The sequence below is a fragment of the Furipterus horrens genome, unplaced genomic scaffold, assembly GCF_987537825.1.
Source record: "Furipterus horrens unplaced genomic scaffold, mFurHor1.1.pri manual_scaffold_2, whole genome shotgun sequence".
Taxonomy (NCBI): Eukaryota; Metazoa; Chordata; class Mammalia; order Chiroptera; family Furipteridae; genus Furipterus; species Furipterus horrens.
In genome coordinates, this window is record NW_028327172.1 from 6,814,438 (window position 1) to 6,840,583 (window position 26,146).

General features: G+C 41.3%; 1 protein-coding gene and 1 pseudogene across 3 annotated transcripts; both read right to left on the reverse strand.

Annotated features, from left to right (window-relative positions):
• Positions 1-705: 705 nt before the first annotated feature.
• Positions 706-23,257, reverse strand: LOC150017597 (organic anion transporter 7-like). Of its 3 annotated transcripts, XM_090259916.1 has the most exons (10): positions 22,815-23,257; positions 22,017-22,120; positions 14,778-14,932; positions 14,506-14,674; positions 13,623-13,746; positions 5,434-5,549; positions 4,550-4,764; positions 2,356-2,464; positions 1,721-1,924; positions 706-845 (listed from the first exon to the last, which is right to left on the reverse strand). In XM_090259916.1, the coding sequence occupies exons 1-10, from the start codon at positions 23,214-23,216 to the stop codon at positions 785-787; spliced, it is 1,659 nt and encodes a 552-aa protein (XP_090116042.1). In that variant the 5' UTR covers positions 23,217-23,257; the 3' UTR covers positions 706-784. The 3 variants fall into 3 exon arrangements, with proteins under 3 accessions (XP_090116042.1, XP_090116058.1, XP_090116049.1); XM_090259932.1 differs by lacking the exons at positions 706-845; positions 1,721-1,924 and adding an exon at positions 1,954-1,995; XM_090259923.1 differs by lacking the exons at positions 706-845; positions 1,721-1,924; positions 2,356-2,464 and adding an exon at positions 2,771-3,002.
• On the reverse strand, positions 7,063-11,254 carry LOC150017598 (SERPINE1 mRNA-binding protein 1 pseudogene; annotated as a pseudogene).
• Positions 23,258-26,146: the final 2,889 nt, after the last annotated feature.

Here is a 26,146-nt window from a genome sequence, read left to right on the forward strand (position 1 = left end):
TGGACTTCCTCTGATGTATAAATACATCTGCTATTACTGTTTTGATTATTGCTGCTATAATAAAGTCTGTCATATGCTATCTAAACACTAACCAGCCCCTCTCACTCTATGATCCTCTTTTGTTGAATTACCTTGTTTATTATTAATTTCTAGATAAATTTGTAACTTTTTCAAATTCTTCCAAAAGTATGTGGTTTTTCATTGTAATCAATTACTCTATCAAGTAATTGGAGCAGAATCAATGTTTTTAATACTATTCTTTCTATCCAGAGACATGTTAGGGATCAAAATTTATATACATAGTTTAATATACTTCCTTTAAAAGTATGACCACTTTCCTCAGACTTCTTTTTTGGGGGGGAGGGATCTTCACCCAAAGACATGCTTATTGATTGTAGCCGGGAAAGGAGAGAGAGAGAGAGGGAGAGAAACATTTTTGTGAGAGAGAAACATTGATTGGTTGCCTCATATGTGTCCCAACCGTGGACCAAACCCGCAATATAGTCATGAGGCCTGACCAGGACTCGAATCTGTGCCCTTGCAGTTTACAAGACGACACTCCAATGAACTAAGCCATACCGGCCAGGGCTCCTCAAACTTCTTCTTATGATCAATCACAGGTATTTTACGTAGAGTTATTTAGTACTGCAATTGTAAATGGGATCCATTTCTCCATTATAACTATTTATTTATTTATTCCCCAAAGTTGGCCGGTACCTAGGGATGATCCCATCTCCCTCCCCTCCATCTTGCTCTTTGATTAGCAGTCCGTTCCTGGAATCCCTTAAAACCGGGTCACTTTCAGGAAGGCATCTTCCTGTTTTGCTTTCTGTGAGCCTTTTCTCCTGGAACAAATATAATGAAACAGCAAACACACACATTTAAAAAACATGGGAAAAGCATATATGTTCTGCATTCTTTAGAGCAAGCTGCTTCTTCACCCACTAGTTTTGATGAAAACCAGAACCGCTACCCCAAGGATCTAAGTAAATTTTACGAAGGAAAAGACCAAGTTCCCGGGCAGGACCCAGGAAGGCCGCTCTGACAGTTTCAACTCCCCCCCTTTGGACACCAGGGCACTGGCCAGAGGGATTTGGAAAAGGCAAGGAAAGTATACCCGAAGTTTACCAAAAATCCTTTCCACTTCTTGATCATCTAAAATACCAATATTTACCACCCCTTTTCCTCTTCGGCAACACTGCCATCCCAGTGGTAACCAGACGGTCTGACTGTGAAAGGCAGCACCGCTCCCCCTGGGATATGCTGTCATCGGCGGGAGGGGCTCTGGCCCGCCCCTGACCTCCCTCAGCTTCTTTAGGGACCAGGGTGTCCGCGGGCCTCCCAGAGCCAGCAGCCCCAGAGGGCTCACTGCACTCGCTGGGCCGAGGGCTGCCCCGGCCTGAGGACGAGGAGCTGGTGTTTGGACCTGTGCGTGTTTGTGAAACAATTTCTGGGGTGTGTGTCACACTGGGGCGCCTTCCCCACTGAATCTACCGTTGCAGGCTGGGCAGAGCTGGTCCGTGTGACCCAGGGGCCTTGGGAGGGTCTGAGGTCCCTACAGGGAGGGGTGAGGCTGCAGCCAAACCAAAGGCGCTGACGGCGTGGGAGCGGTCTAGGTCTATACCTGCCTCGAGGACGGTGGTCTCTTTTCTGTTTCATGCCCCTCATCATAGACCTAGAACACACAGCCTCCCTAAGGGACGGCCGGGGCTGTACTCACTCCTTTTCCACATCCTGGATGGAGTCCAGCAGAGGCTGATTCTTGGTTTCAGGAAGGAGGAAGACCGCAAGGCCAGAGATGAAGGAGACGGCTGCATAGACGATCCAGGGCAGGTGGGGAGAATGCACGGCTAGGATCATCAAGAGGGGAGCCAGGGCTGCCCCAATATTACCAAAAATCCCAATGAGGCCTGAAGCTGTTGCCCTGGAATGCAAACAACAGTACAATAATCTGGGAAAAATCCACACGTGTAGCTTGTGCTTTATTATCTTGCTCTGGTTATGGGAGAGAGCACAGCAGTGTTCAGAAACCTGAAGGCTGACAGTGCACGACCACGTTTCAAACATGCTCTTATGCGCTTGCCATTTTTTTCCGTACACAAGTCCAGTAAGACATTTTCATTACTTAAAAAAATACTCTTACCCATAGCATCGACCCTTTAGTGGTTTGGTAGAACATGTGAGGTGATACCTTAAAGGACTTAACCCCAGGGCCTCGCCGAATCAGCTGTAAATCAACTTTGCCTATAAATTGTTATAATTGCTTGGTTTCATAACTAACCAGCCTTAGTTTACTTCCAGTATGAATGTTAATTTGCTGGGAAAAGTCTCTTTGAGCCCGATAGAGCTCCCTACCTGATGACGGTAGGGGTTAGCTCATTTCCGTGGACAAAAGAACTCATGAGAGCCGCAGAGCAAAATCCTACTCCCAGGGTTGACAAAGCCACACGCAGGGTCTGCATTTCTGGAGAGGAAGACCAGTGAGACTCAGGAAGTCTGAGCTGATGGAACGACCACCCCCCAAATCATTACTGAAAAGGATATTTTTAAAGATGTCTGCATGGGTTAAGTACTTCATAGAGGAACCGCAGAGAGGCAGAGGATGTGCAGTGTCTAATAGCTGAGAAATATGATGTATCTATACCTAATAGCTTAAACAGAGAATTTCTAAAATCTAAGATATTGCATCGTCTCTCTACATATCAGAAATTTGCCAAAGACAAAGAGGAGAACGGGAGACCGGTAGGACTTCACTTTCATTTATTCCGTCCAGAGTCTTCTCTGCCTTTCATGTATAACATAGGCCTGTCACATGAGCAATTGCTGGGGGATTTAAGACTCAAGACATCCTCGAAGAGTGTAAAACCTGGGTGCATATACATATTGGCATGGAGCGTCAACATACTGGCATAGAGAGTAATGAAAGAATGGGACTCGTGTTGGTGGGTAAGCTGGAGAGTATCTTGATCTACGATACCATCTGAAGATGCAAGAATAAGGGCCTGCATTAGGAAAGAGAATTACACTTTAGAAACCTCGGAAAGGAGATTTTAGGGTCAGTTTCTACCCAGTTAAAAAGGCATCGCATGAGAGCGTTACAGCGCTGGTGTGGGCTCTGCTGGGAGCCAGGAAACTTGCATCATTGCTGACGTTCAAGAGGAGGGAAGCCCACCCACCTGGGATCCTGTAGAGCACACCACTGCCCTGGGAGTTAGTGAAGCGTGGGGACCGCCTGAGTCTCCCTCTTCGTTACCTCTGATCACTTCATTTCATGAAGTTGACTTTAGAGAGGCTTTAATGGCATGGGGCTTTGTTCCTACTATATCCTTTGGGTCAAGATGACACCCCTAAACCAGAGTTGCAGTTACCATGACTGCACACAGATAATATGGAGACATAAAAATCAGGATACCAGTTCAATTTTCTTTCTTTCATACATGTGTGTGTGTACATACATACATACATACATATACATATACATACATATATATATATATATATGTTTATTCTATTACAGTTGTCCCATTTTTTTTTTTTGCTTTTGCCTCCTCCACGCAGCCCACCCCAGGAGATCATTTTCACTGAAGTTGTTGTAAGAAAGAACCCTGACAGGGGAAATGACAGTATTGTGTCCTCACATGGACTACAGTGACAAAGTCTACTGGCCAAAGTGAGATTGCCTAAAGGTAAGTGGTCAGTTGCTGTGCTGGAGAAATGGCCAGTAATGTAAGAGATGACAGCAGTTCCCAGGCACTTCCAGGGTGTGACGGGCACATCATATGTCAGAGCGAACCTGAATTGACCTCTGATTTTCCTTCCAGGCAACTTAATGACAGCCCACGTACTAAACCTCCAGAATGGTTTGGAGGAATCCTTAGAACCCAGTCCCCATTTCCTTCTGGCTTCAAGTGGGTGTTTATGAGGCATGATGACCACTTGGGTTCCCCTATTCATTACATCTGATTATTTAATTCAGTAAAATTGATCCTGAGAGAGGCTTTAACTGCTTCACGCTGTGTTCCTGTCGGACACTTGTCTGCTAGAAGACAGGAGATTTTTACTTCCTTGAAGTCAAGAAGATGTACACTATAGCAGTTATAATGACCTACTACCAGACACACATGTGGACATACGGTAATCGGGGAGTGGATTGGAACTAATAAAAAAGAGCCCAGACAGAGGAAGTGAGAGTGCTGTGTCATCCCGTGAGACACAGTTATACCACGGACGCAACACTGTTGTTCACCACGTCAAGTCTGATAGCCAAAGAGCAAGTGACCATTTGCTCGCTCAGAGGAATGGCCAGGAATAGATGACACCAATCGTCAGGGACTTCGCAGATACAGTGAAGACAGCCTTGTATCTGAACTGACTTTTACTGGCCTTGGGCTCTTCCCCAGCCACTCGATGGCAGAATCTGTCCAAACTCCTCAGACTGGTCTCGGGAAATCATTAGAACCCCATTCTCCCTTTCCGTCCGACCTCAGAGAGGTGTGTCCCCCGAGGAAAAGGGCAAAGACATTTCCTCCAACCTGTGCTCCTTTCTCACCTTGAGGCACAAAGGTCACGGCCAGAATGGCGCCCCCCAGCAGGAACAGGAAAAGCACCTGGCTTACTCGCCGGCCCAGGTGATTCAGTGCCAAAAATGAAACGTAATTGGCTGGGACGGAGACCGCGCCGAAGAGAACCTGGAAGAGGAAAACGTTGCTCCCCAGGTGCTGCAGGTGGAGGGCCAGGCCGTAGAAGGGTATGCTGATTGCGAATCTGCAGGGAACAAAGGAAGAAAGGCGTGGCGTGAGGGTTAGAGCCCCTGTCCGGCAAACGGCCGTGATAGATATTGTCATCCAGGCAGCCAGTGGTTGGCGACAGAGAACACAGGCCTGGTCGGTGTTGTAGAATACATCTTTGCATGGCAATGGTTTTAAAACTGTCATAAAATATGGTGATGGAGGTGATAACTGTTACTCAGTTTTTCTGGAGGTGGGGAGCGTTGTTCTTGAAGACACACAATGGGGCCTTCTGGGGTTTTAGAGCTTTTCCTATGTCCCAATCTGGGTGATAGTGGCGTATTTACCTGTGTAAGTATTCCTAGAGCTGTATTGTTTGGGCACTTTACTGTTTGTAGTTTTACCTCAATTAAAATAGAAACAAGTGAAGAAGCTTAAAATCAAAATCTGTACCATGACTGAGTCCTCAGCCTCAGTTTCCAGTGATGAACCCGATAGGGCGACGTGACCAACGACACTCCCCACCGCACAATTAGGTCTGCCAGCCTTTGCATAACCCTCCGACTATCTCTAAACATAGCAATTATCTTGATGGCTCCTTCGTGTTTTATCTCAGATCTGTTCCTGTAGCGTGTTCTATCCTTTGAGATCCACAGAACCACACCTGCCCCATTTTAACCGTCCGCACGGGCGCCGCGAAGCCTACCTCACGAAGGACAGGAGACCCATCCTTTTACGCAAGATGGGCTTGCGGAACCAGTCCGACACGGGAGGTTTGGTCCGGGCTGCCTCCAGCTCGTCCTGCATGGTGGACCTCAAAACCTTCAACAACAACAACAAACTGTTCAGTTGTCGCAACGTGGCAGGCATTGCGGGGCCCTCAACAGGACAAGATGGGCCACTTCCTTTTCTGCCTACTGGAAACCGCAGCCATTAAGATGCGTTGACAGATGTCAAAGGGGTGTGAAAGGTGAACTGGGGTGTCCAAGAAGCCTCAAGGAGATCATGTAGCAACAAAGACACATTAAACATGAGCTCTGAGGGGACTGCAAGGCATCGGGAAGCATGTGTGTGTTAGATCCTCCGATCAGAAAGGGAAGCAGATGCAGAGTTACTTGGATTATGGTCCAAAGCGCCATTTATGCCCAATAGGCATGAAAGACCTGGGAACTGAGCTTGGGACTCAGCTGACTATCCTTTTCAGAAAAACTGTGTATCTCAGAAAAAAGAGCATTTCTTGAGAGTCTTTATTGTGGTTTGTCACCCAGTCTCTTTGAGGGAAGGCCTGGCATGTGGAGCACCCATGAATGGGATGTCTAGAAGTAAATCTGAGGGCGAAATCTGGGGAGATCTTGGAGTAGAATGATTTGTCCCCAGAGGTGGTTATGATCTGAGTGACTCAATGACACTACAACATGCTAGATAGGTACATTGAGGAAGGTAGTTAAATATTTCTAAACCTCCATTTCCTTGTCATTAAAGAGAAGACTAAGTAGAAGAATAAGAGAAGAAGGTGAAGAAAAATAATAGCACCTCTCACAGGATTTCTGAGGCCACACGTGAATTCGCAAATGTGAAGATGGAACTAGATCCAGCACACCTCAGGAAGTCCGTTGGAAAAATCCCATGAAGATGGGAATTTAGAGACATGAAAGGCCACCCTAATGGAGGACCTACACGATCAAGAATCTCCTCTCAGCTGGTCCACCAGCCTGAGTGGCAAAATGCTTTTGGAAGAGCGGAGTCATGAAGGTTTTTCCTTCCAGCATCTAACACCAGTAACCTGTAACCACGGGCTATTGTCATGCGTGGGGTTGGAAGAATGGGTTCCAAGAATATATATATATATATATTTTGGTCCGCACTGTTCATACCTATATTTCAAGTTTAGAAATGCATATTTGCAGGCAGCAATAGAAAATATTCATGTAAGAACACACAGTCTCTGAAAATTATGAAAACATCCCTCTTCCCAATACATGTCTAAATTTAAAAAACTGGTCCTGGCTGGTGTGGTTCAGTACATTGCATGCTGGCCTGCAAACCAGATCAGGGTTCATGCCTGGGTTGTGGGCCAGCTCCCCAGTTGGGGGCGTGTGAGAGGCAACCACACATTGATGTTTCTCTCCCTCTCTTTCTCCCTCCCTTCCCCTCTCCCTAAAAATAAATAAATAAAAATTTTAACAAATTAAAAACTGACTACCATATTGTTACTTCTGTGTAGTGAGAGAAGTTAATTTTCAAAACAAAGAAAATAGTTTGTAGGTGTGAATGGCTTGAATGACAGACTTTTTTTTTTTTTTTAGTCAGGTGGGATCTTCAAGCACGCAAAACCTCAAGTGGCAGATCCCGTAAAGGAACCTGGGTGGTCTGATGGCACCCAGTTAAGCAGAGCTGGAAGTGCCTCTGGGTCATCTACAGCAGGAGCAGAAGCGCTTGACGCAGTCCTGCCACCACGGTTTGCATGTCTGCCACACCCACGGCCACCTCGTCCTCTCCTGCCACCACATCCTGGGTGGCCAAGGTCTCCAAACTTGACCTCCAGCTGAGACATTATATCATTTGCTGGCTTCTGGAGAAATTATGGTCCATAACTGAATCTTCAGCATGTACCTCTTCACTCTTCGACTTATGTAGAACAAATCCCTCCTTCCACTGGCCTTTGGTTTTTGGATATTATTCTACTCTTGCCCTCGCCTACTTTTTGAATAGCTTTCCACTCATCCAAAGTAATTTATTTTGGATCCTCTTCCTTTATTTGTTCAACTTCATTCTCCTTATTTTCAGTGACTGCAACTGTAAGCTCTCACCTTCAGGTGTTTCCTCGGTCACATTTAGTTACTCCAAGTCACCGCAATGATAAGATATTTGTTTCTGAATGTATCTTGGGGACTCTGTTAATCTGTCTTTGATAGTTGCCCCGCTGCCCCCACATTCGTCCTCCTGCTTCAAGTCACCGTAATGTGTAAAAGATCTATCGCTTCCACTGTGCTTAGCCAATTCACGTTTGCTCTGTGTGGGATAGAAAACTGAACGCAACCCATGAACAAACAAGAAAAACAAACAACACCTCATGGACACAGATAACAGCACAGTGGTTATCAGAGGCAAGGGAGGGTAGTGAAGGGTAAAGGGGGCCAAATATATAATGACAGAAGACGACTTGACTTTGGGTGATGGGCACACCATGCCATAATACAGGTCATGTACCATAGAAATATGAACTTGAAACCTACATTACTTTATTAACCAATGTCACCTCAATAGATAGAATTTTTTTTAAATTCCTATTTGCCACAGGAATCAAATTCATCTCCTCGACTCATCCCTTGGCCACAGCCTCCTCAACCTCTTCTGAGACCACTATGGCCTCAGATAGACAGGTCAATAATTATCAATAATCAGTGTATCAACCGACAATTCTCCTCTTTCAAGTGCCTTTTCTTCAAGTGGTTTTCAAATTATTGTCCATGAAGTAGTCACCTTTCTGTCCTCCTACCAATTAATTTCCCTTACCCCTGAACTTGTTGATGAGGCCTTCTTCCAACCCATCTTATTCATTTTTTCTTAAGCACCATGGGCAGCTGTGTCTCCTCTCTTTTGGTCGACCACTCCCCACACTGGACAGCAGCAGGTTCTTGCGATCTTTCTGGGAATTCTATGCAGCTGTTTGCCTGCTGCCTTAGAGCTAGTCTAGGCTGCACCAAGAATATCTTCAACGTGGGCCAGAGGAGGGCTGCAATGCCTGGGAGGCTGGATTTAAATTACACCCAATATCAGAGTAAAAGTGTAGGATACACTGAAGCTCTTTGGTACTGGCCTTTCACTTCCGGTGAGCAAGCAGAGATGTGAGTGGCGCATCCAGAAGTATTCAGGAAGGAGATGTCTGATCACTTAACTGGAACTCCAGAAGCTCCTTCTACCTGGTCAAATCCTTATTCAGGGGAGAGGATGTCCATATTTAGCTGGGAGCCTGCTGGATCTTCACTTTTTTTAAATGCATTTTTTCCTTCTGATTTTCACTTCCTTTGCTAGAAAGGAAAGGACTTACGAATTCGAAGACAGATCATTTGAAATTATACAGTCAGAGGAACAAATGGAGAAAAGAATAAAAAAGAGCCAGAAAAAATAAAAAGAATCCTAAGGAACTTATGGACCATAAAAAACTAATAAACACATTATAAGAGAGGAAAAGGACCAGAAAGCTCATTTAAAGAAAGAATGGATAAAAACTTCCCAAATCTGGGAGAGTCATGGCCATTTAGATTAATGAAGCCCAAGGACTCCAAATAGGTAGACCCTAAAGAGGTCTACACTGAGACATATTATAGTTAAATTGTCAAAAGTCAAAGATAAAGAGATAGTTTTGAAAACAGCCAAGAAAAGTGACTCATCGCATTCAAGGAAACTCCCCTAAGACGAGTGGGTTTCTCAGCAGCAGTCTTGTGGGAAAGAAGAGAATGGAACGATTTATCCAAAATCCTGAAAGAAAACCTGCCAATGAAAAGCAGTATAGTCAGTAAAAATGCCCTTTAAAAATTAAGGAGATAAAGACTTCCCAGACAAAATCTGAGGGAATTTGTCACCTTTATACCTGCCTAATAGAAAGTGCTAAAGAGAATCACAAGGAAAGACAGCAATAGAAGAGAAAAACCAAAAGAAATAAAAAATAGACACAACCATAATTTGTCGATAGTAAGTACTTCCCCATCAATAATTACTTTAAGTGTAAATGGATTAAACTCACTTATCAAAAGACATAGAGTGACTGAATAAATAGGAAGAACAAGATCCAACCATGTGCTATCTATGAGAGATACACTTTAGAACGAAGGACACAGTAGACTTTAAGCGAAGGAATGGAAAAAGACATTCCATGTAAATGCTAATGAGAATAGAGCAGATGCAGTCCAACTTATATCAGATGAAACAGACTTCAGTCAAAAACAGTCACAAGAGACAGACAATGATAAAAGTACCAATCTGACAGAAAGATATAACAATTATAAACATACATGCACCCAAAAAGAGAGCACCAAAATATATTTAAAAAAACATTCACAGATCTGAAGGGAAAAATAGACAGCAATATCAGGAGCCTTTAATAGCCCACTGTCAATAATGGCTCCATCATTGAGACAGAAAATACATAAGAAAACAGAAGACTTTAACGATAATATAAACCAAATGAACGAGACAGACATATACAGAACATTTCATCTCATAGCAGCAGCCTATACATTTTCTACCCCTCACACAGACTGTTCTCCAGGATAGATCCCATGCTGGGTCACAAAACAATTCTTAACATATCTAAGAAGTTTGAAATCATTCCAAGTATTTTTCCAACCATAACGGAATAAAGCTAGCTCAATAACAAAAGGAAAATGGACTCACAAAAATTAAACAACAGACTCTTGGATAACCATTTGGGTTAAAGAAGAAATCAGAAGAGAAATCAGAAAATATCTCAAAACAAATGAAAATTAAAATAAAACATACCAAAACTATGTGATAGAGCAAAAGTAGTACTAAAAGGCAAATTTATAGACCTTCATTAAAAAAAGAACAATCTCAAGTAAACAACAGTACTTTATACACTAAGGAAGTAGAAAAAGAAGAACAAATTAAACCCAAAGTTAGCACAAAGGAAGGAAACAAAAGTAGAGCAGAAAGAAATGAAACGAAGTACACAAAAACGTGATGAGTTGATATTCTAAAAGATGAACAAAAGTGACAAACTCTTAATTAAACTAACCAAGAAAAAAAGAGAGATGACTCAATCCCATAAATAAAATCAGAAATGAAAGAGGAGACGTTACAACCGATGCCACATAAAGAAAAAAGATCACCAGGGAATTTTAAAAATCACAGAAGTAAATACCTAATACCAGGTGCCTTCAGAGGTGAATTCCACCAAATATTTAAAGAAAAATTAATACCACTCCTTCTCAAACTCTTCTAAGATACAGAAGAGAAAACATTTCCAAACTCATTGTATGGGGACAGCATAACCCTGATATCGAAAGCAAAGACTGTAAGAAAAGAACATAGATGAAAAAGGTCATTAATAAGATGTAGCAAAACAAATTTAACAGCATATGAAAAGAAACATACCCCAGGGGGATTTATTCCTGGAATGTAAGGATGGTTCAACAGAAGCAAATAAATAAATATGGTACATGATATTAGTAGAATGAAGGCTAAAGATCACATGATCGTCTCAATAGATGCAGGAAAATCATTTGACAAAATGATAAAAAAACCTTCATGATAAAAACTCTCAACAAACTAGGTATTAAAGGAACTTACCTTAAATGCCACACATGAAAAGCCCACAGCTAACATTAAACTCAATGGCGAAAAACTGAAAGCTTTTCCTCTAACACCTGGAACTAGACAAGGATACCCCTTCAACTCAGCATAGGACTGGAAGTCCCAGACAGAGCAATTAGGTAAGGAAAAGAAATAAAAGGCACCCAAATAAGGAAGAAAGAAGTAAAACCATCACTGTTTACAGACGGCATGGTCTTACATGTAGAAAACCCTGAAGACATTTCCAAAAATTGTTACAACTAATAAATGAATTTAATAAGGTTGCAGGATACAAAATCAACATATAAAAATCTCTTGCATTTTTATACACCAGCAACAAACCCTCTGAAAATTAAAATTAAGAAAATAATCTCAAGCTTGCTGGCTCGCTCTCTTCTTCCTCAGCGATGCCCGGATGGCTGTGCTGCAGCTGCCGGTGTTTCCCAACGGACAGTACTTCGGGTGGGAAGGAACTCCAGGTGCAGTCTAGGATCCAGCTGGCCTGGCACAGGGTGGCAGAGTTATTCTTCTTTGGGTGTTCTAGCGGAGATGAGCTCTGAAGCAGAAGCCTGCCATTCTTCCAAAACTGTAGCTCTTGTAGCTTATGTTTTAGTGTGTAAACTAACCCCATAGAAATAAGACAATTAAAAATAACAAGGGGAAGGCTAAGAGAACTCAGGTGTTAAAGAGTTTAGCCTTAATTGATAGGCTTAATTGATTAAAGCTGTAGCTAAAGAGTAAAAGAATTAGCAGTAATTGGTAGGCTTAAGGACTAATGCATGTGGAAAACTGTTATTCTAGAATTGTGAAGCTTTTGAATAGAGTCCTTTCGTTTATCACCAAAAAAAAGAAAAAAGAAAAAGAAAGAAAGAAAATAATTTCATTTATAATAACATCAAAAATAATAATGTATTTAGGAGTAAATTTAACCAAAGTGGTGAAAAACTTGTATACTGAAAACTATAAACACTGAAGAAAGAAATTAAAGCAGACACAAAAAATAGAAAGACATCCCATGTTCATGAACTGAAAGACTTAATATTATCCAAAGTGATGTATAGATTCAATACAATCTTTATGAAAATCCCAATGGCATTCTAAACAGAAATTGAAAAAAACAATCCTAAAACTCATATGAAAACACAGAATACCCCTAGCAGTCAAAACATTTTTTCAGCATAAAAATGCTGGAGGCAACATATGCTCTGATTTTAAAATATATTTCAAAGCTACAGTAACCAAGAATATGGTTCTGGCATAAAAACAAACATAGAGGCTAATGGAACAGAATAGAGAGCCCAGCAATAAATCCATGCAAATCACTTAGTTTATCTCTGACAGCAATGCCAAGAATTTATAATGGAGACCGAATAGTGGCATCAATAAATGGTGTTGGGAAAACTGGATTTTCACAGGCAAAAGAATGAAATTGGAACCTTATCTTACACTATACACAAAAATAAATTCAAAATGAGTTAAAGACTAAAATGTAAGGCACGAGGCTAGAAAATTCCTAAATAAAACATAGGAGGAAAGTTCCTGGCATTGGTCTCAGCAATGATTACTTGGATGTGACACCAAAAGCACAGGCAAAGATAGACGAGTGGGACTACATCAAACCAAAACGCTTCTGCAACACTAGGAAACAGGTAACAAAATGAGAAAGCACCTACGGAATGGGAAAAAATATTTACAAACCATATGTGTGACGAAGGGTTAATATCCATACTATATAGGGAACTCCTACAACTCAAGAGCAAAAAGCCAAATAACACCATTAAAAATGGGCATACAAACTGAATGGATATTTCTCCAAAGACAGCATGCAAATGGCCAACAGGTACATGATAAAGTGTTCATCGTCAGTGATTGTCAAGGAAACACAAATCAAAACCACAGTGAGTTATCACTTCACACCAGTTAGGACGGCTGTTATTTGAAAAGAAGGTAAGTGTTGCTGAGGATGTGGAGAACAGGATACCCTGTACCCTGCTGGTGGGAATGTGGAACTGGGTAGTCACTATGGAGACAGTATGGAGGTTCCTCCAAAAATTAAAATTACAACTATCATACGATCCCATAATCTCTCTTGTGGGTATAGATCTGAAAGAATTGTAAAGAAGATCTTGAATAGATATTCGCACATGCATGTTCATTGTAGAACTATTCACAAAAGCCAAACCATGGAAACAACCTCAATTCCCATCAATGGATTTTTTAAAATGTGGTATATACATACAACAGAATATTATTCATTCATAAAAAAGGAAATCCTGCCATTTGCTGCAACAGAGATAAATCTGGAGGACATTTGGCTAAGTGAAATCTACACACTCTGTACAATTGTAAATGCTAAGTGATAACAGCCTCTGTTGGGTGAAATATCTGTGTCCAGTTCTTTCAGCCAACAGCATAGTCTCTCTCAATGTTAACTCGAACAATGTTGACAGCCACCGGGAACCAGGCAAGTTAGAGAAAATGACCAGCATTCCACCCTGTATTCATCTTACGGACACCATCTAGTGCTCATGTCATGTCGAGTCTCCCCTGCATCCCACGCACAGCTCCCGTCCCACTCACCTCCATGGTGAGGACGTCTCCAGCATCCTTCCTTCCGTTCATGCGCGCGGCTTTCCTAAGCTCCTCTAAGCCCTCCTCGGGTTTGTTGGTGATAATCAGCCACCGAGCAGACTCCGCCAGCCACCTGGTCAAAGAAGAAGACAGAGGTGCAGGGAAGTCTCGCTTGCCCATGTTTCCCATATCCTTTGGCCTGAAATACGTCTCCCCTCTCCTCTCATACCTACCTTCTGTTTTGTTATACCAGCAAATAAGAACCTTAAGTTCTTATTTTCCTGCATCATAACTAGGAAACTGTGAGGTGGTCTCTCCACGCAATACACCTTCACAGCTGGGACTATAGAAGAGGAGTCCCATTGGCCCCCTTCCTATTCAAGGGAATATTACCAGTTTTAGCAAATAAAAACGGTGTGCCTTAGGTAAATTTGAATTCAGTTAAACTGTGAATATGGGTCCTCTTTGAATGTACCTATGTCTCTTGTAATATTTTGGGCGTACACTAAAAAAGTATTTGTTATTTATTTGAAATTGTACTTTAATTAGACATCCTTCATTTTACCAGGTTACTAAGTAAAAATACAGACCTCTCAGAGAAATAGAAATTTTATATCAACAATGAATGATTTTCAGAGTAACTGTGTACCAGGCAATATTCGGAATGTTATACAAAAAAAAAAAAAAAAAAATGTTTATCTGAAATTCAAATTTAAGTGAGTGTCCTTGGTATTGTCTGACAGCCCTGCCTGTTCGCTTCTTGAATCAAACTTAAGGCACACGTTAGCCGGAGCACGTGCTCAAGTATTGACTAAGCACCTAACAGAATCCGGTGTCCTTGTTCCATGTGCCTGCATCCCAGGATCCTTAAGACAAAGAAAGGAAGACATACCTTGAGGAAAGAAACAAGATAAATAATGGGATAGAATACATCAGCTGAAGGAAGTGCCAGTCTCGAATGGCAAAAGCCAGTCCTCCCAGAATCATCTGTCCCATACAAGCAGAGCAGATCATCATTGTCATTCCCATGGTTTGGAATCGGGGCACTATCCATTCTATAACTGAAAGAAAACACAGACAGGATTTTGACTTCAAACAAAGTTGGAATTTCAAAGTCAAAACTAGGGCTCCTAGAATATGTCAAAGACCCAAAGTTTTTCTTACTAAGCACAGAACTGTCTGTCAGGATGCTCATGGCAGAAAAGCCAGCCAAGAAGCGCAGAGCGCAGTAGACGAGAAGTGTGGGAGCCACGGCCGCACAGGTCCCAGTGATGGCCATCACCAGTAAGCTCCACCTGAGAATTAATCTCCTCCCAAACCTGAGAAATGGAAACAGGTTAGATACGGGGGTAATAACAAGCTGTTGTCGAAAGTATCTAAAAGAAGTCATACTTTAAAATTTTGGCCATGTTTTAATGAGTGAAACTTGGCACTTGAAACCATAAAGAATCAACGCTAGATCCCAGAAGCAGCCCTCCTGTTTGTAAATAAATACTGAGCGTAACAGAGCTTCTTCTCCAATATGTTTGTTACCAGTAGAACTTTGAGATCAATTGAAACCATATAAGACCGCCTGCACTACAGTGGCCCCTTTTGTCCGTGGTTTTTGCGTTTCATGGTTTCAGTTATCCACGGTCAATCGCAGTTCAAAAATGTTCCACAGTTCCACAGCAGTCTTGAGAAAGAAGCATGCAGCTGGAGGAATCACACTGCCTGATACAAACTATACTAGAAGGCTAGAGTAATCAGAACAGCATGGTACGGGCATAAAAACAGAATGGAGAGCACAGAAGTAAACCATGTCTCTGTGGTCACTTAATACTTGACAAAGAAGGCAAGAATTTAAAATGAGATAGAGACAGATTATTCAATAAATGGTGTTTTGAAAAACTGGACAGGTGCGTGCATGCAAAAAATAGAAACTAGATCACCTTCTTAAACCACACACAATAATAACCTCAAAATCCATTAAAGACTTAAATGGCAGACTCAAAACCATACAACTTCTAGAAGAAAACATAGGCAGTAAAATCTCGAGCATTCCTCATAGTAATATTTTATCTGCTATATCTCTCTGAGGGGAACAAAGAAAAAAAAAAGGAAACATGATACCATCAATTTTGTTCTTTCTCAAGATGGCTCAGGCTATTTGGGGTCTTTTGTGGTTTTGTGTAAATTTTTGGAATATTTGTTCTAGTTCTGTGAAATATGCCACTGGTAATTGGGTAGGAATTGTATTGAATCTATAGATTGCTTTGGGTGGTATGGATATTTTAATAATGTTAATTCTTCCTATCCATGAAACAGTATATGTTTCCATTTATTTGTATCTTATTTCATTTCTTTTTTCAGTTTCTTATAATTTTCCGAGTACAGGTCCTTTACATCTTAGGTTAAGTTTATTCCTAGGTACCTTATTTTTTGTTGTAAATGGAATTGTTTTCTTAGTTCCCCTTTCTTTCTTTTTTGAGTGCATTTTATTGATTATATTGTAACAGTAGTCCCGGTTGTTTTCCCTTTACTTCCCTCTGCCCAGTACCACCTTTCCCTCCAGCAATCCCACCCCTCTTAGTTTATGTCCATGGGTCGTGCATATAAGTTCTTGGGCTTCACCCTTTCCTATATTATTCTTAACCTCCCCCTGTCTATTTTGTACCAACCCATTATGCTTCTTTGTCCCTGCACCATTTCCTCCATTTCTCCCCCATACCCCTTCCAATTGAGAAGCTTCCAAATGATCTCCATACCTATGATTCTGTTCCTATTCTGGTTTGCTTAGTTGGATTTTGTGTTTATTTTTTAGATTCAGTTGTTGATAGTTGTGAGTTTGTTATTTTAACGTTCACAGTTTTGATCTTCTTTTTCTTGATTAAGTCCCTTTAACATTTTATATAATAATGGCTTGAGATTATGAACTCCTTTAGCTTTACCTTGTCTGGGAAGCACTTTATCTGCCCTTCCATTCTAAATGATAGCTTTACTGGATAGAGTAATCTTGGTTGTACGTCCTTGCTTTTCATCACATCGAATACTTCTTGCCATTCCTTTCTTGCCTACAAAGTTTCTTTTGAGAAATCAGCTGTGAGTCTTATAGGCACCCCTGTGTAAGTAACTCTCTGCTTTTCTCTTGCTGCTAAGATTCTCTCTTTATCTTTAACATTTGGCACTTTTTTTTTCTTTGTGGTTGCCTCTCACTCACGCCCCCAACTGGGGACCTGACATGCAACCTAGTAATGTGCCCTGACTGGGAATCAAACCAGCGACACTTGGCTTGCAGGCCAACGCTCAATCCACTGAGCCACAGCAGCCAGGGCAACCTTTGGCATTTTAATGATGATGTGTCTTGGTGTGGTCCTCTTTGGGTCTAGCTTGTTTGGGACTCTGTGCTTCCTGGACTTGTTTGTCTATTTCATTTGCCAAATCTGGAAAGTTTTTCTTCATTATTTTTTCATGTAAGCTTTCAATTTCTTGCTCTTCCTCTTCTCCTTCTGGCACCCCTATTATTTGGATGTTGGTATGTTTAAAGTTGTCCCAGAGGTTCCTAAGCTGCTCCTCATTTTTTTCAATTCTTGTTTCCTCATTCTGTACTGGTTGACTGTTTTTTTCTTCCTTGTGTTCCAAATTGTTGATTTGAAGCCCGGTTTTCTTCCCTTCACCACTGGTTTTGTGTGGATTTTCCTTCATTTCATTTAGCATCGCCTTCACTTCTTCTCTTATGCGTCTGCCGTACTCAAGCATATCTGTCAAGCCTGTGAGCATCTTTATCATCAGTGTTTTGAACTCTATGTCTGTTAGGTTGGCTATCCCCTCGTCGCTTAGTTCTCCCACTGGAACCTTGATCTGTTCCTTCTTTTGGGCCACACTTCTCTGTCTCCTCATCTTGACAGGCTCTTGTGTACCCCTCTGCGTCTTAGGTAGAGCTATCCCAACTGTTACATTGTAAGGGGCAGAGCCTTAGGTATTCATCAGTACGGGTGACCCGTTTCACCACGTTGTGGTGCTATATGTGGGGCAGGGGTCTGAGAGGGAACAATGCCATTGCTCAGCAGTCATCCCTTTTCCAGGCATTTCTCCCACTTCCATATGGGACTGGCACCTTTCTAGTTGTTGCTCTAGCCATGGTTCCCAGAGTGGGTGGGCCTGCAGACAGTCTAGGATTTGTGGGGGCCCTTTAAACAAGAAGACTCTGCTGTGAGACTGAGAGTTTCTTCCTCCACCCCAACCCCCACTGGTTTTCACAGTCAAAAGCAATGAGGCTCTATTTTCCCCAGCACTGGGACTGTGAGCTGTGCAGTCTGGTCTGGTGCTGGGAACACTCCCCAGGTATCCCTCCTGACTTTTTAAAATGTGTGACTGTGCTTTCTGCTGGCCTGCCACTGCCACCACTGCTGCCGCCACCACACTGTGTCCTCTCCGCCCCGGCTCTGCCCCTCCTACCTGTCTGGGTGAGTGTTTCTTCTTTATATCTTTATTTGTTGGAGTTCCATGCAGCTCAAGTTTCGGGAACTTCTAGCTGTTTCTAGTTTTGAGGTAGTTGTATTCCTTCTTGTTGCGGAGGGAGATGCAGCATGTCTGTCTAGGCCTCCATCTTGGCTGGAAGTCCCTAGTTCCCCTTTCTGATAGTTCATTATTGGTGTATAAAAGTGTCACTAATTTCTCAATATTAATTTTGAATACTGCTACTTAACTGAATTCATTTACCAGTTCTAGTAGTTTTTTAGTGGAGTCTTTAGAATTTTCTATATATACAGTATTGTGTCATCTGCCAATAATGACAGTTCTACTTCTTCTTTCCCAATTTGGATGCCTTTTATTTCTTCTCATATGATTGCTGTGGCTAGGACTCCCAGTAATATGTTGACTAAGACTGGTGAAAGCGGACATCCGTATCTTGTTCCTAATCTTAAGGAAAATGCTTCTATAATAATTTTTGCCCATTGAATATGATGTTGGCTGTAGGTTTGTCATATATGGCCTTTATTATGTTGAGGTGTGTTCCCTCTATTCCCACTTTGCTAAGAGTTTTCATCATAAATGAGTGCTGGATTTTATCAAATGCTTTTTCTGCATCTATTGATATGATTGTATAATTTTTATCCTTCATTTTGTTTATGCAGTGTATCACATTAATTGGTTTGCAGATATTGTGCCAACCTTGCATCCTCAGAATAAATTCCATTTGGTCATTCTGTATGATCTTTTTAGTGCATTGCTGGATTTGATTTGCTAAAAGTTTGCATCTATGTTCATCAGGGATATTGGCCTATAATTTTTTTCTTTGTAGTGTCTTTATCTGGTTTTGGAATTAGGACAATGCTGGCCTCATAAAATGAGTATGAGAGTCTTTCCTCCTCTTGAATTTTTTGGAATAAACTATTACAAAAAACTGAGATGAACAGGTGTTTGTTATTTCAATGTTTGGTAAAATTCCTCTATGAAGCCATTGGTCCAGGAGTTTCATTTGCTGGGAGTTTTTTGTTTTGTTTTGTTTTTTTTATTACTGCTGCAATTTCATTAGTTGTAATCTGTGCATTCAAAATTTCTGATTCTTCCTAATTTAGTTTTTGGAAGATTGTATGTTTCTAGGAATTCATCTATTTTATCCAGATTGTCCAACTTGTTGGCATATATAGTTGTTCGTAATATATATTTTTTACAATCCTTTGTATTTCTGTGATGTCAGTCGTTACTTCTCCTTTTTAATTTCTGGTTTTATTTATTTGGATCCTTTTTCCTTTTTTCTGGTTAAAGGTTTGTTCATCTTGTTTATCTTTTCAGAGAACCAGCTCTTGTTCTCATTGACCTTTTATATATATTTTTTAGTCTCTATGTCATTTATTTCCTCTCTAATCTTTATTATTTCCTTCCTTCTACTTCCTTTGGGCTTTGTTTTTGTTTTTGCTTTTGTTTTTATTTTTTGTTCTTTTTCTAGTCCTTTAGGTGTAAGGTTAGGTTGTTTATTTGAGATTTTTCTTGCTTCTTTTTAAAAAATTAAATTTATTGGGTGACATTGCTTAAAATGTCCCTCTTAGGACTGCGTTCGCTGTGTCCCATAGATTGGGGGTTGTTGCGTGTTCATTTTCATTTGTCTCCAGGTAAATTTTCTTCCTTGACCACATTGTTGACCTATTCACTGTTTAGTAACATGCTATTTACCTTCCATGTATTTGTGTGTTTTCAGTTATTCTTCTTGTAATTGATTTCTAGTTTCATCTCATTGTGGTCACAGAAGATAATATAATTTCTATCTTGAATTTATTAAGACTTTTTTGTGTCCTACTATGTGGTCTATCCTAGAGGATAGGGGTCTGCTGCATGGGCAACAGCAGACCCTCCATATCACCCTGCCCAGGCTCTGTAGCTTCAGCTTCACTGGAGAGGACACTCCAGCGTCATCGCAAGATGTCGATTCAACACGGGAGGAGACAGATACCGTGTCACTCCCGAGTCAGACTGCACAGCCATTCTCGGCGGTGCAGATAGACTCTTAAGAAGCTACACCATCGTCTCTCGAGACGGACGGCTGCCGACGATCCTAGAGGATATTCCATGTGTACTAGAAAAGAATGTGTATTCTGCTGCTTTGGGATGAGATGCTCTGAAAATGTCAACTAACTCCATCTGGTCTAGTGTGTTCTTTAAGGCCACTGTTCCCTTATTGATTTTTTTGTCTGAAAAATCTATCCATTGATTTAATGGGTGTTAAAATCCCCTGCTATGACTGCATTACTGTGATCTCTCCATTTATGTTCATCAAGATTTGTTTTACATAGTTAGGTGCTCCTGTGTTAGGTGCATAGACGTTTACTAGGGTTATACCCTCTTGTTAGATTGTTCCCTTTATCATTATGTAGCATTTTTTCTTCATTATGGCTTTTGATTTGAAGTCTATTTTGTCTGCTATAAGTATGGCTACACCAGTTTTTCTTTCATTTTCTTTTGCATGAAATATCTTTTTCCATTCCTTTACTTTCAGTCTGTGTTTACCTTTTGTTCTGAGGTGGGTCTCTTGTAGACACCATACCTATGGGTCTTGTTTTCTTATCCGTTCTTGTCTTTTTGATTGGAGTGTTTAATCAATTTGCATTTAAAGTAATTCTTGATAGATACTGAGTGCCGATTTATTTTTTTTGTTGTTTTTTTATAAGATTTTATTAAATTAAATTAATTTAATTTTTAGAGAGAAGAGAAGGGAGGGACAAAGAGAAGGAGAAAAACATCAGTTTCTCTTGCCTGGCCTAGAACTTAGACATGTGCCCTGACTGGTAATTGAACCAGTGACCTTTCAGTTTGCAGGCCGGCACTCAACCCATTGAGCCACATCTCTTTTCTTTCTTTCTTTCTTCTTTTTCAAAAAGACCCTTTAATATTTTTTTGTATGCTGGTTTGGTAGTAATGAACTCCTTTAGTTATTTTGTTGTTGTTATGTTTGGGAAGCTCTTTATTTTGCCTTCAACTTTAAATGATAACCTTGCTGGATAGGGTCGTTTTGGTTGTAGGTCATTGTTTTTCGTCACTTTGAATATTTCATGCCAATGACTTCTGGCCTGAAGTGTTTCTGTTAAGAAACCAGCTGACAGCCTTATGGGAGTCCCTTGTAGTTAACTGTTTTTCTCTTGCTGCTGTTAAGATTCTTTCTTTATCTTTAACGTTTGCCATTTTAATTATGATGTGTCTTGATGTGGTCCTCGTTGATGACTCTGAACACTTAGTTACATTTACTGTCATACATTCAGAATTCATAGTTTCAGATGAAATAGCAGAAAACATTATGCTGGTAGATGGTTAAGGACACCTTGATTCTCCGTATCTTTCAGAGGAGATGTGGTGGCAATGCTTAGCTATTTAATTCAGAAGTAGTACTGTTAGGCACAAGATACTGCAATTATAACACCACAAATGGTGACAGCAATTGTCATTAGATTACACCTTACACGGTTGAAAAGCTTACCTTTAAAAGTTGTTTGTTTTTTCAGAAACAAAAGTCAAGGTTACTGGAACAATTTTTTAACCACCATCAAGAGAAACTGCTATATGTGCAACACAGGTTTAATGAGAATGTCTACTCTTCACTCTTGAGAAACAATGACATGACACATCTATGCTCTGGAAATCCAGACCCAGGAGGGCCTGAACATGGTCTATAACATTGTTTTACACATGTGTGTCTTTAAACAGGCTGAATCTCATGCTGTGATACACCTTCCTCTCTATTCCCACAGGTAACTACTCTTTCTCATCTTTCTAAACCAGCAGCCACCACACTGACTATAATTCTTCATTTGTGTTTTTAGATCCCCCAGGACAGTGTAATTTGCAATAAATGTTTCCTAATGGAAGAACGATTCATGAGTTCTTGAAAATATCCCAAGGTAAAGAGAGCGGTGATCCAGAGACACTCACCTGTCTGACAAATGGCCCAAAATGATGCCTCCCACCAGCACTCCAACCATGAATGAGAATTTGACCATTGATTTCAGTGACTGAGAGTCACACACCAGGTCCCACTGGAAAGGAAGAAAAGTGTCGCAGCACAGCATCACAGCAGCTCACAGCCCCTCAATATGGACCTGACTGAAACCACTTAAATGACTTCCATGTTTCTTTCTATCAAGACCCTTCCTCCTCTCCAGCTCCTTTACTTTTTCTTTGCATTAGCTGACCCTTATTATTCAGATCTCAGATGAAACCTAACTCCCTCTAAGAAGCTTCCTCTAAACCGATTGGCTATGGGAATGCCATGGTTTATTTCACACTTAGTGGTTCTCAATCTTGGCTACAGAGTAGAATCACTTGAGAAGTTTTAAAGTTTGTCAATGCCAGAATTCACCATAGATTTTCTCGTATGGCTGCTCTGGGGTACAGTCTGTGCTTGGACAACTTTATCAGCTTCCCAGATGGTTCTCATTTTCAGGCAAGGCTGAGCATCATGGGCCTTGCATAACATTGCAAACACATTACATAAATTAATTGCTTCACCTTTAGCCTCCCTAAAAATAAAAGCTTTATAATAGCAAGGTTGTGGATATTTTTTAGTTCATTGGAGTCACTAAATACGTAGGTGTCTGGCATTTAACGAAGTAATTAATAACTGCTGAAGGAAAAAAGAATGAGCACCTATATGATGACTAAGGTTCATCACTTGTGTTATCCTTAAACTCCAAGACCGTGGAATCACAACAGGTCAAAGAGGACTCTTACCTCAGTCACAATGGTAGAGGAGAAGGAGCTCTGGTCATACACCCAGCCATCCACACAAGGTTCTGTGGCCAGCTCACTCGTGTTGGACAAGGACTCATTCAGGTGAAGGAGCTGCCACTGGGGGTGGAGGAAGCGGAGACACTTCTCTGGCTTCAGGTCTGAGTCCAGTGGGATGGAGATTCTCAGGAGGGCATCTTGCCCGAGGATCCCGGTGCCATTAGCAGAGACAGTGTCATTGTCGAGGATGTGGACCCAGCAGCGGTGATCAGGATCAGCGGCAGTGAAGTTCTCCAGTAGAATATGGGGGTACACCATGAGGCCGGAGACACAAAGGAAAACCATCTGAAGGATCTGAAATCTTCCCAGGCCTCCGACTTCATCCAGGAGTTCATGAAAGGCCATCGAGGATGACCAGGAGAGACCCAATGGCTGTAGTTATAAAAGTTCAGAGAGAAAAACGGTTTCTTATCTCTGGGTCACACGAAGTGCATGTCGATCCTGATCGCAGTTTCTCCTCAATAGGCCCCGCCTCCTCCCCTCCACAGCTGGACCATGGAAACTCTTTCTCCACCTTATTTGAGGATCAGGTAGGTAGCCGTTTTCTTGAAAGTTAAAGAGAGATTTCGCTGGGATACTACCAGCAGTTGACAATAAGCACTGTTTAAAGGTCTACTTGGTGAAAATTGATTCCATCAGCACTGCCCCGAAGTAGCGCTGGACTCTGACCTGCACCCGCTATAAGTAAATAAAACCTATCCGCGGTTTGCAGACCTTTTCACATGCTACCGATGAGACTCAAAAGCGAGGTGTTCTTTATTTTTCTGTGAAAAATACTGAAAATGAGTGCTTTGCTTAAATTTTAAGAGTTAATGAAAACAATCTTGAGTTAAATTAAAGCAAGGGAAATATGGTACAATCCTTCCCTTGGGGTAAGTGACATTCTGCCTCAAGTCAAATCAAACCGTGAATTCACTTTGAAAATAAGTCACTCATCATGGGGACAGAGTGCGTGGTGATGGAGGGTAGAGGGCTAAGCCAGCGGTAAGCTCCTAAAGAGGTTTGTTTTTACAAGCTTATTGATCCGTTCAGATAACACTTGTACAGATGTTTTTCCAGCAGTGTGTAAGGCGAGGTCTTTTTTAACGGTCTTCTACTACAGGAAGGGAGAGGTGGGTAAGCAACTACACTCCGATATTATAAAACATATGGTAAATGCATATGGGCTGTGGAAGAATGAAAGAGAAAATATGGGGGGAAGGTCACCTTTGTTAGTGCTAAATCTTCCACTACAACTTCTTTTCTTGAGGCCTTACTGATGTTAATGTTCAACTCGCTGGGTGTTAGTCATTCAGACTTGTCCATCCGTCGCCCCTCTCGCGTTCCAGAACATTTTCATCCCCACAAAAAGAGGCACCGTTGCTATTCACATTCAATCCCAATGACCTCCATCCACACGCTGGCAGCCGATGTCACAACTTCTGCCTGTATGCGTTCACCTTTGCTTAAAAGAAGTAAGTCTCTTTAGGACCTTTCCAATGACTTTGATTTGGTGTTTGTCCTTCATTGTGGGAAGCGCTCAGCCGTCATTACATTAACCGTTTTCACCGCTCCCTTCTCTCGCTCTGCTCCTTCCGGTCGTCCAGTTACGTGCATACACGACCCATTTTGCAATTGTTATTGAACTGTTATTGACTACCCTGGTACCTTTTTTCTTTCTATTGTCTCTTTGCCTTTCCATTTGGAAGGTGTCTGCTGACCGATCTTCAGGCCTGTTGAATCCTTTCTTAGCTGTGCCTGGTCTACTTTTGAGCCCATCAAAGGCATTCAATTCTGTTACAGAGGTTTCGATTTCTAGCATTTCCATTTGGTTCCTCCTTAGAGTTTCCACTTCTCTGCTTATATTACTTTCTGTTCTAGCATACTGTTCACTTTTCCCACGAGGGCCCTTTGCATATTGATCATACCTACTTTAAATTCTTGGTCTGATAATTCCAAATTCTGTGACATGTCTGAGTCTGTCTCTGATGTTTGTTTGGTCTCTGGTGCATTGGGTAATCAGATTGAGGTAACTAGGTCTTTAGTGTGAGGTTGGATGTTTATCTGGCTAGAATATAGGCAGTGTTGAATGTTTTCTGTATCTATCTGTATGTGTCAGAGGATTCAGCTTCTTCTCGTGTGCTTTTTACTTCTCCTCTATTGTCTTTGGATCTTCTTATATGAAAACTCTAGAAACTTCTTATATGGAATCTGTGTCTTGCAGCTCTCTCATTTGTAATTTACTGTTATTGTCCCAGGGCCCTTTTGTTGGGGTGGTCAGGTCCTGGGGAGGGAAGACATTCTCTAATATTATGAATAATTTTTGATTTTTTTCTTTGTGGTGGGCCAGAGTCCTTGCACTGTGATCTTTAGATGAGGTTTATTCCTTCTCTCTCTCCCTCCCTCCCTCTCTCTCTCTCCTTTTATGTGAAACAGAAAAGCTACAGGGGACTGGCTTTCTCCATGTCAGATAAAACACTGCGGTAATGTAGTTTCTCGAGGTCTGGCCTTCCTTACAGAGAACAGAGCCAGGAGTAGGTGTTCCAGGTCTGGATAGATTTCAAAATGTTTAACTTTGCTTCTCTGCCTGTTGAAGGAAGAACGCATTTTTCTTTAATCTCCATAGCGAGAACCTGGTGGGGCCCCACAAATGTATGGGAGCCTCACTCCCCCAGTGCTTTTAAATCTCAAACTGGACTACCCTGAGTCTCAGAATTCTTCTGTTACCGTCTAAGCGCTCCTACCAGTACTGGCTCCAGCAGCGAGCTTCTTCTGCTCCTGGTAAGCCAGGACGGCCGGTGCCCATGACCTCAATTCTTTGATGGATCTAAGCATAGTTTTTCAGTGTATGTAGTTTTTTTCCTTTCTGTAAGGACACACATGACATCTTCCATGCTCTTTACAAGTCAGAGCAGAAATCTCAAGTCTTTTCCTCTAATTTTGCTAGATTGAATTCCAGAAGCATAGTGAAGAACTAGCAGAGTTGACAACTGCTTTGTATTTTAGTCAATAAAACAAACAGCAGATTTCGTAATTTTGCAGTTTATTTAGAGTAAATGCAATAGATTTTTCAGTGGCATTGAAATAAATCTGACCTTAGTTGAACTGTTTAGATCAAATGTTTCTACAAAAAAAAACCCAGTTATATTTATAAACAAGCTTTTACAGATGATTAACATTTGTACTCTATGTACTTGAGAGGCCAAATCCATAGTTCATGAATTCATAATGTTAGATCATTCGTTATTGCCTCTAAAAACACCTCATATAATATAAACTCTCAAGTGCTTGTAATG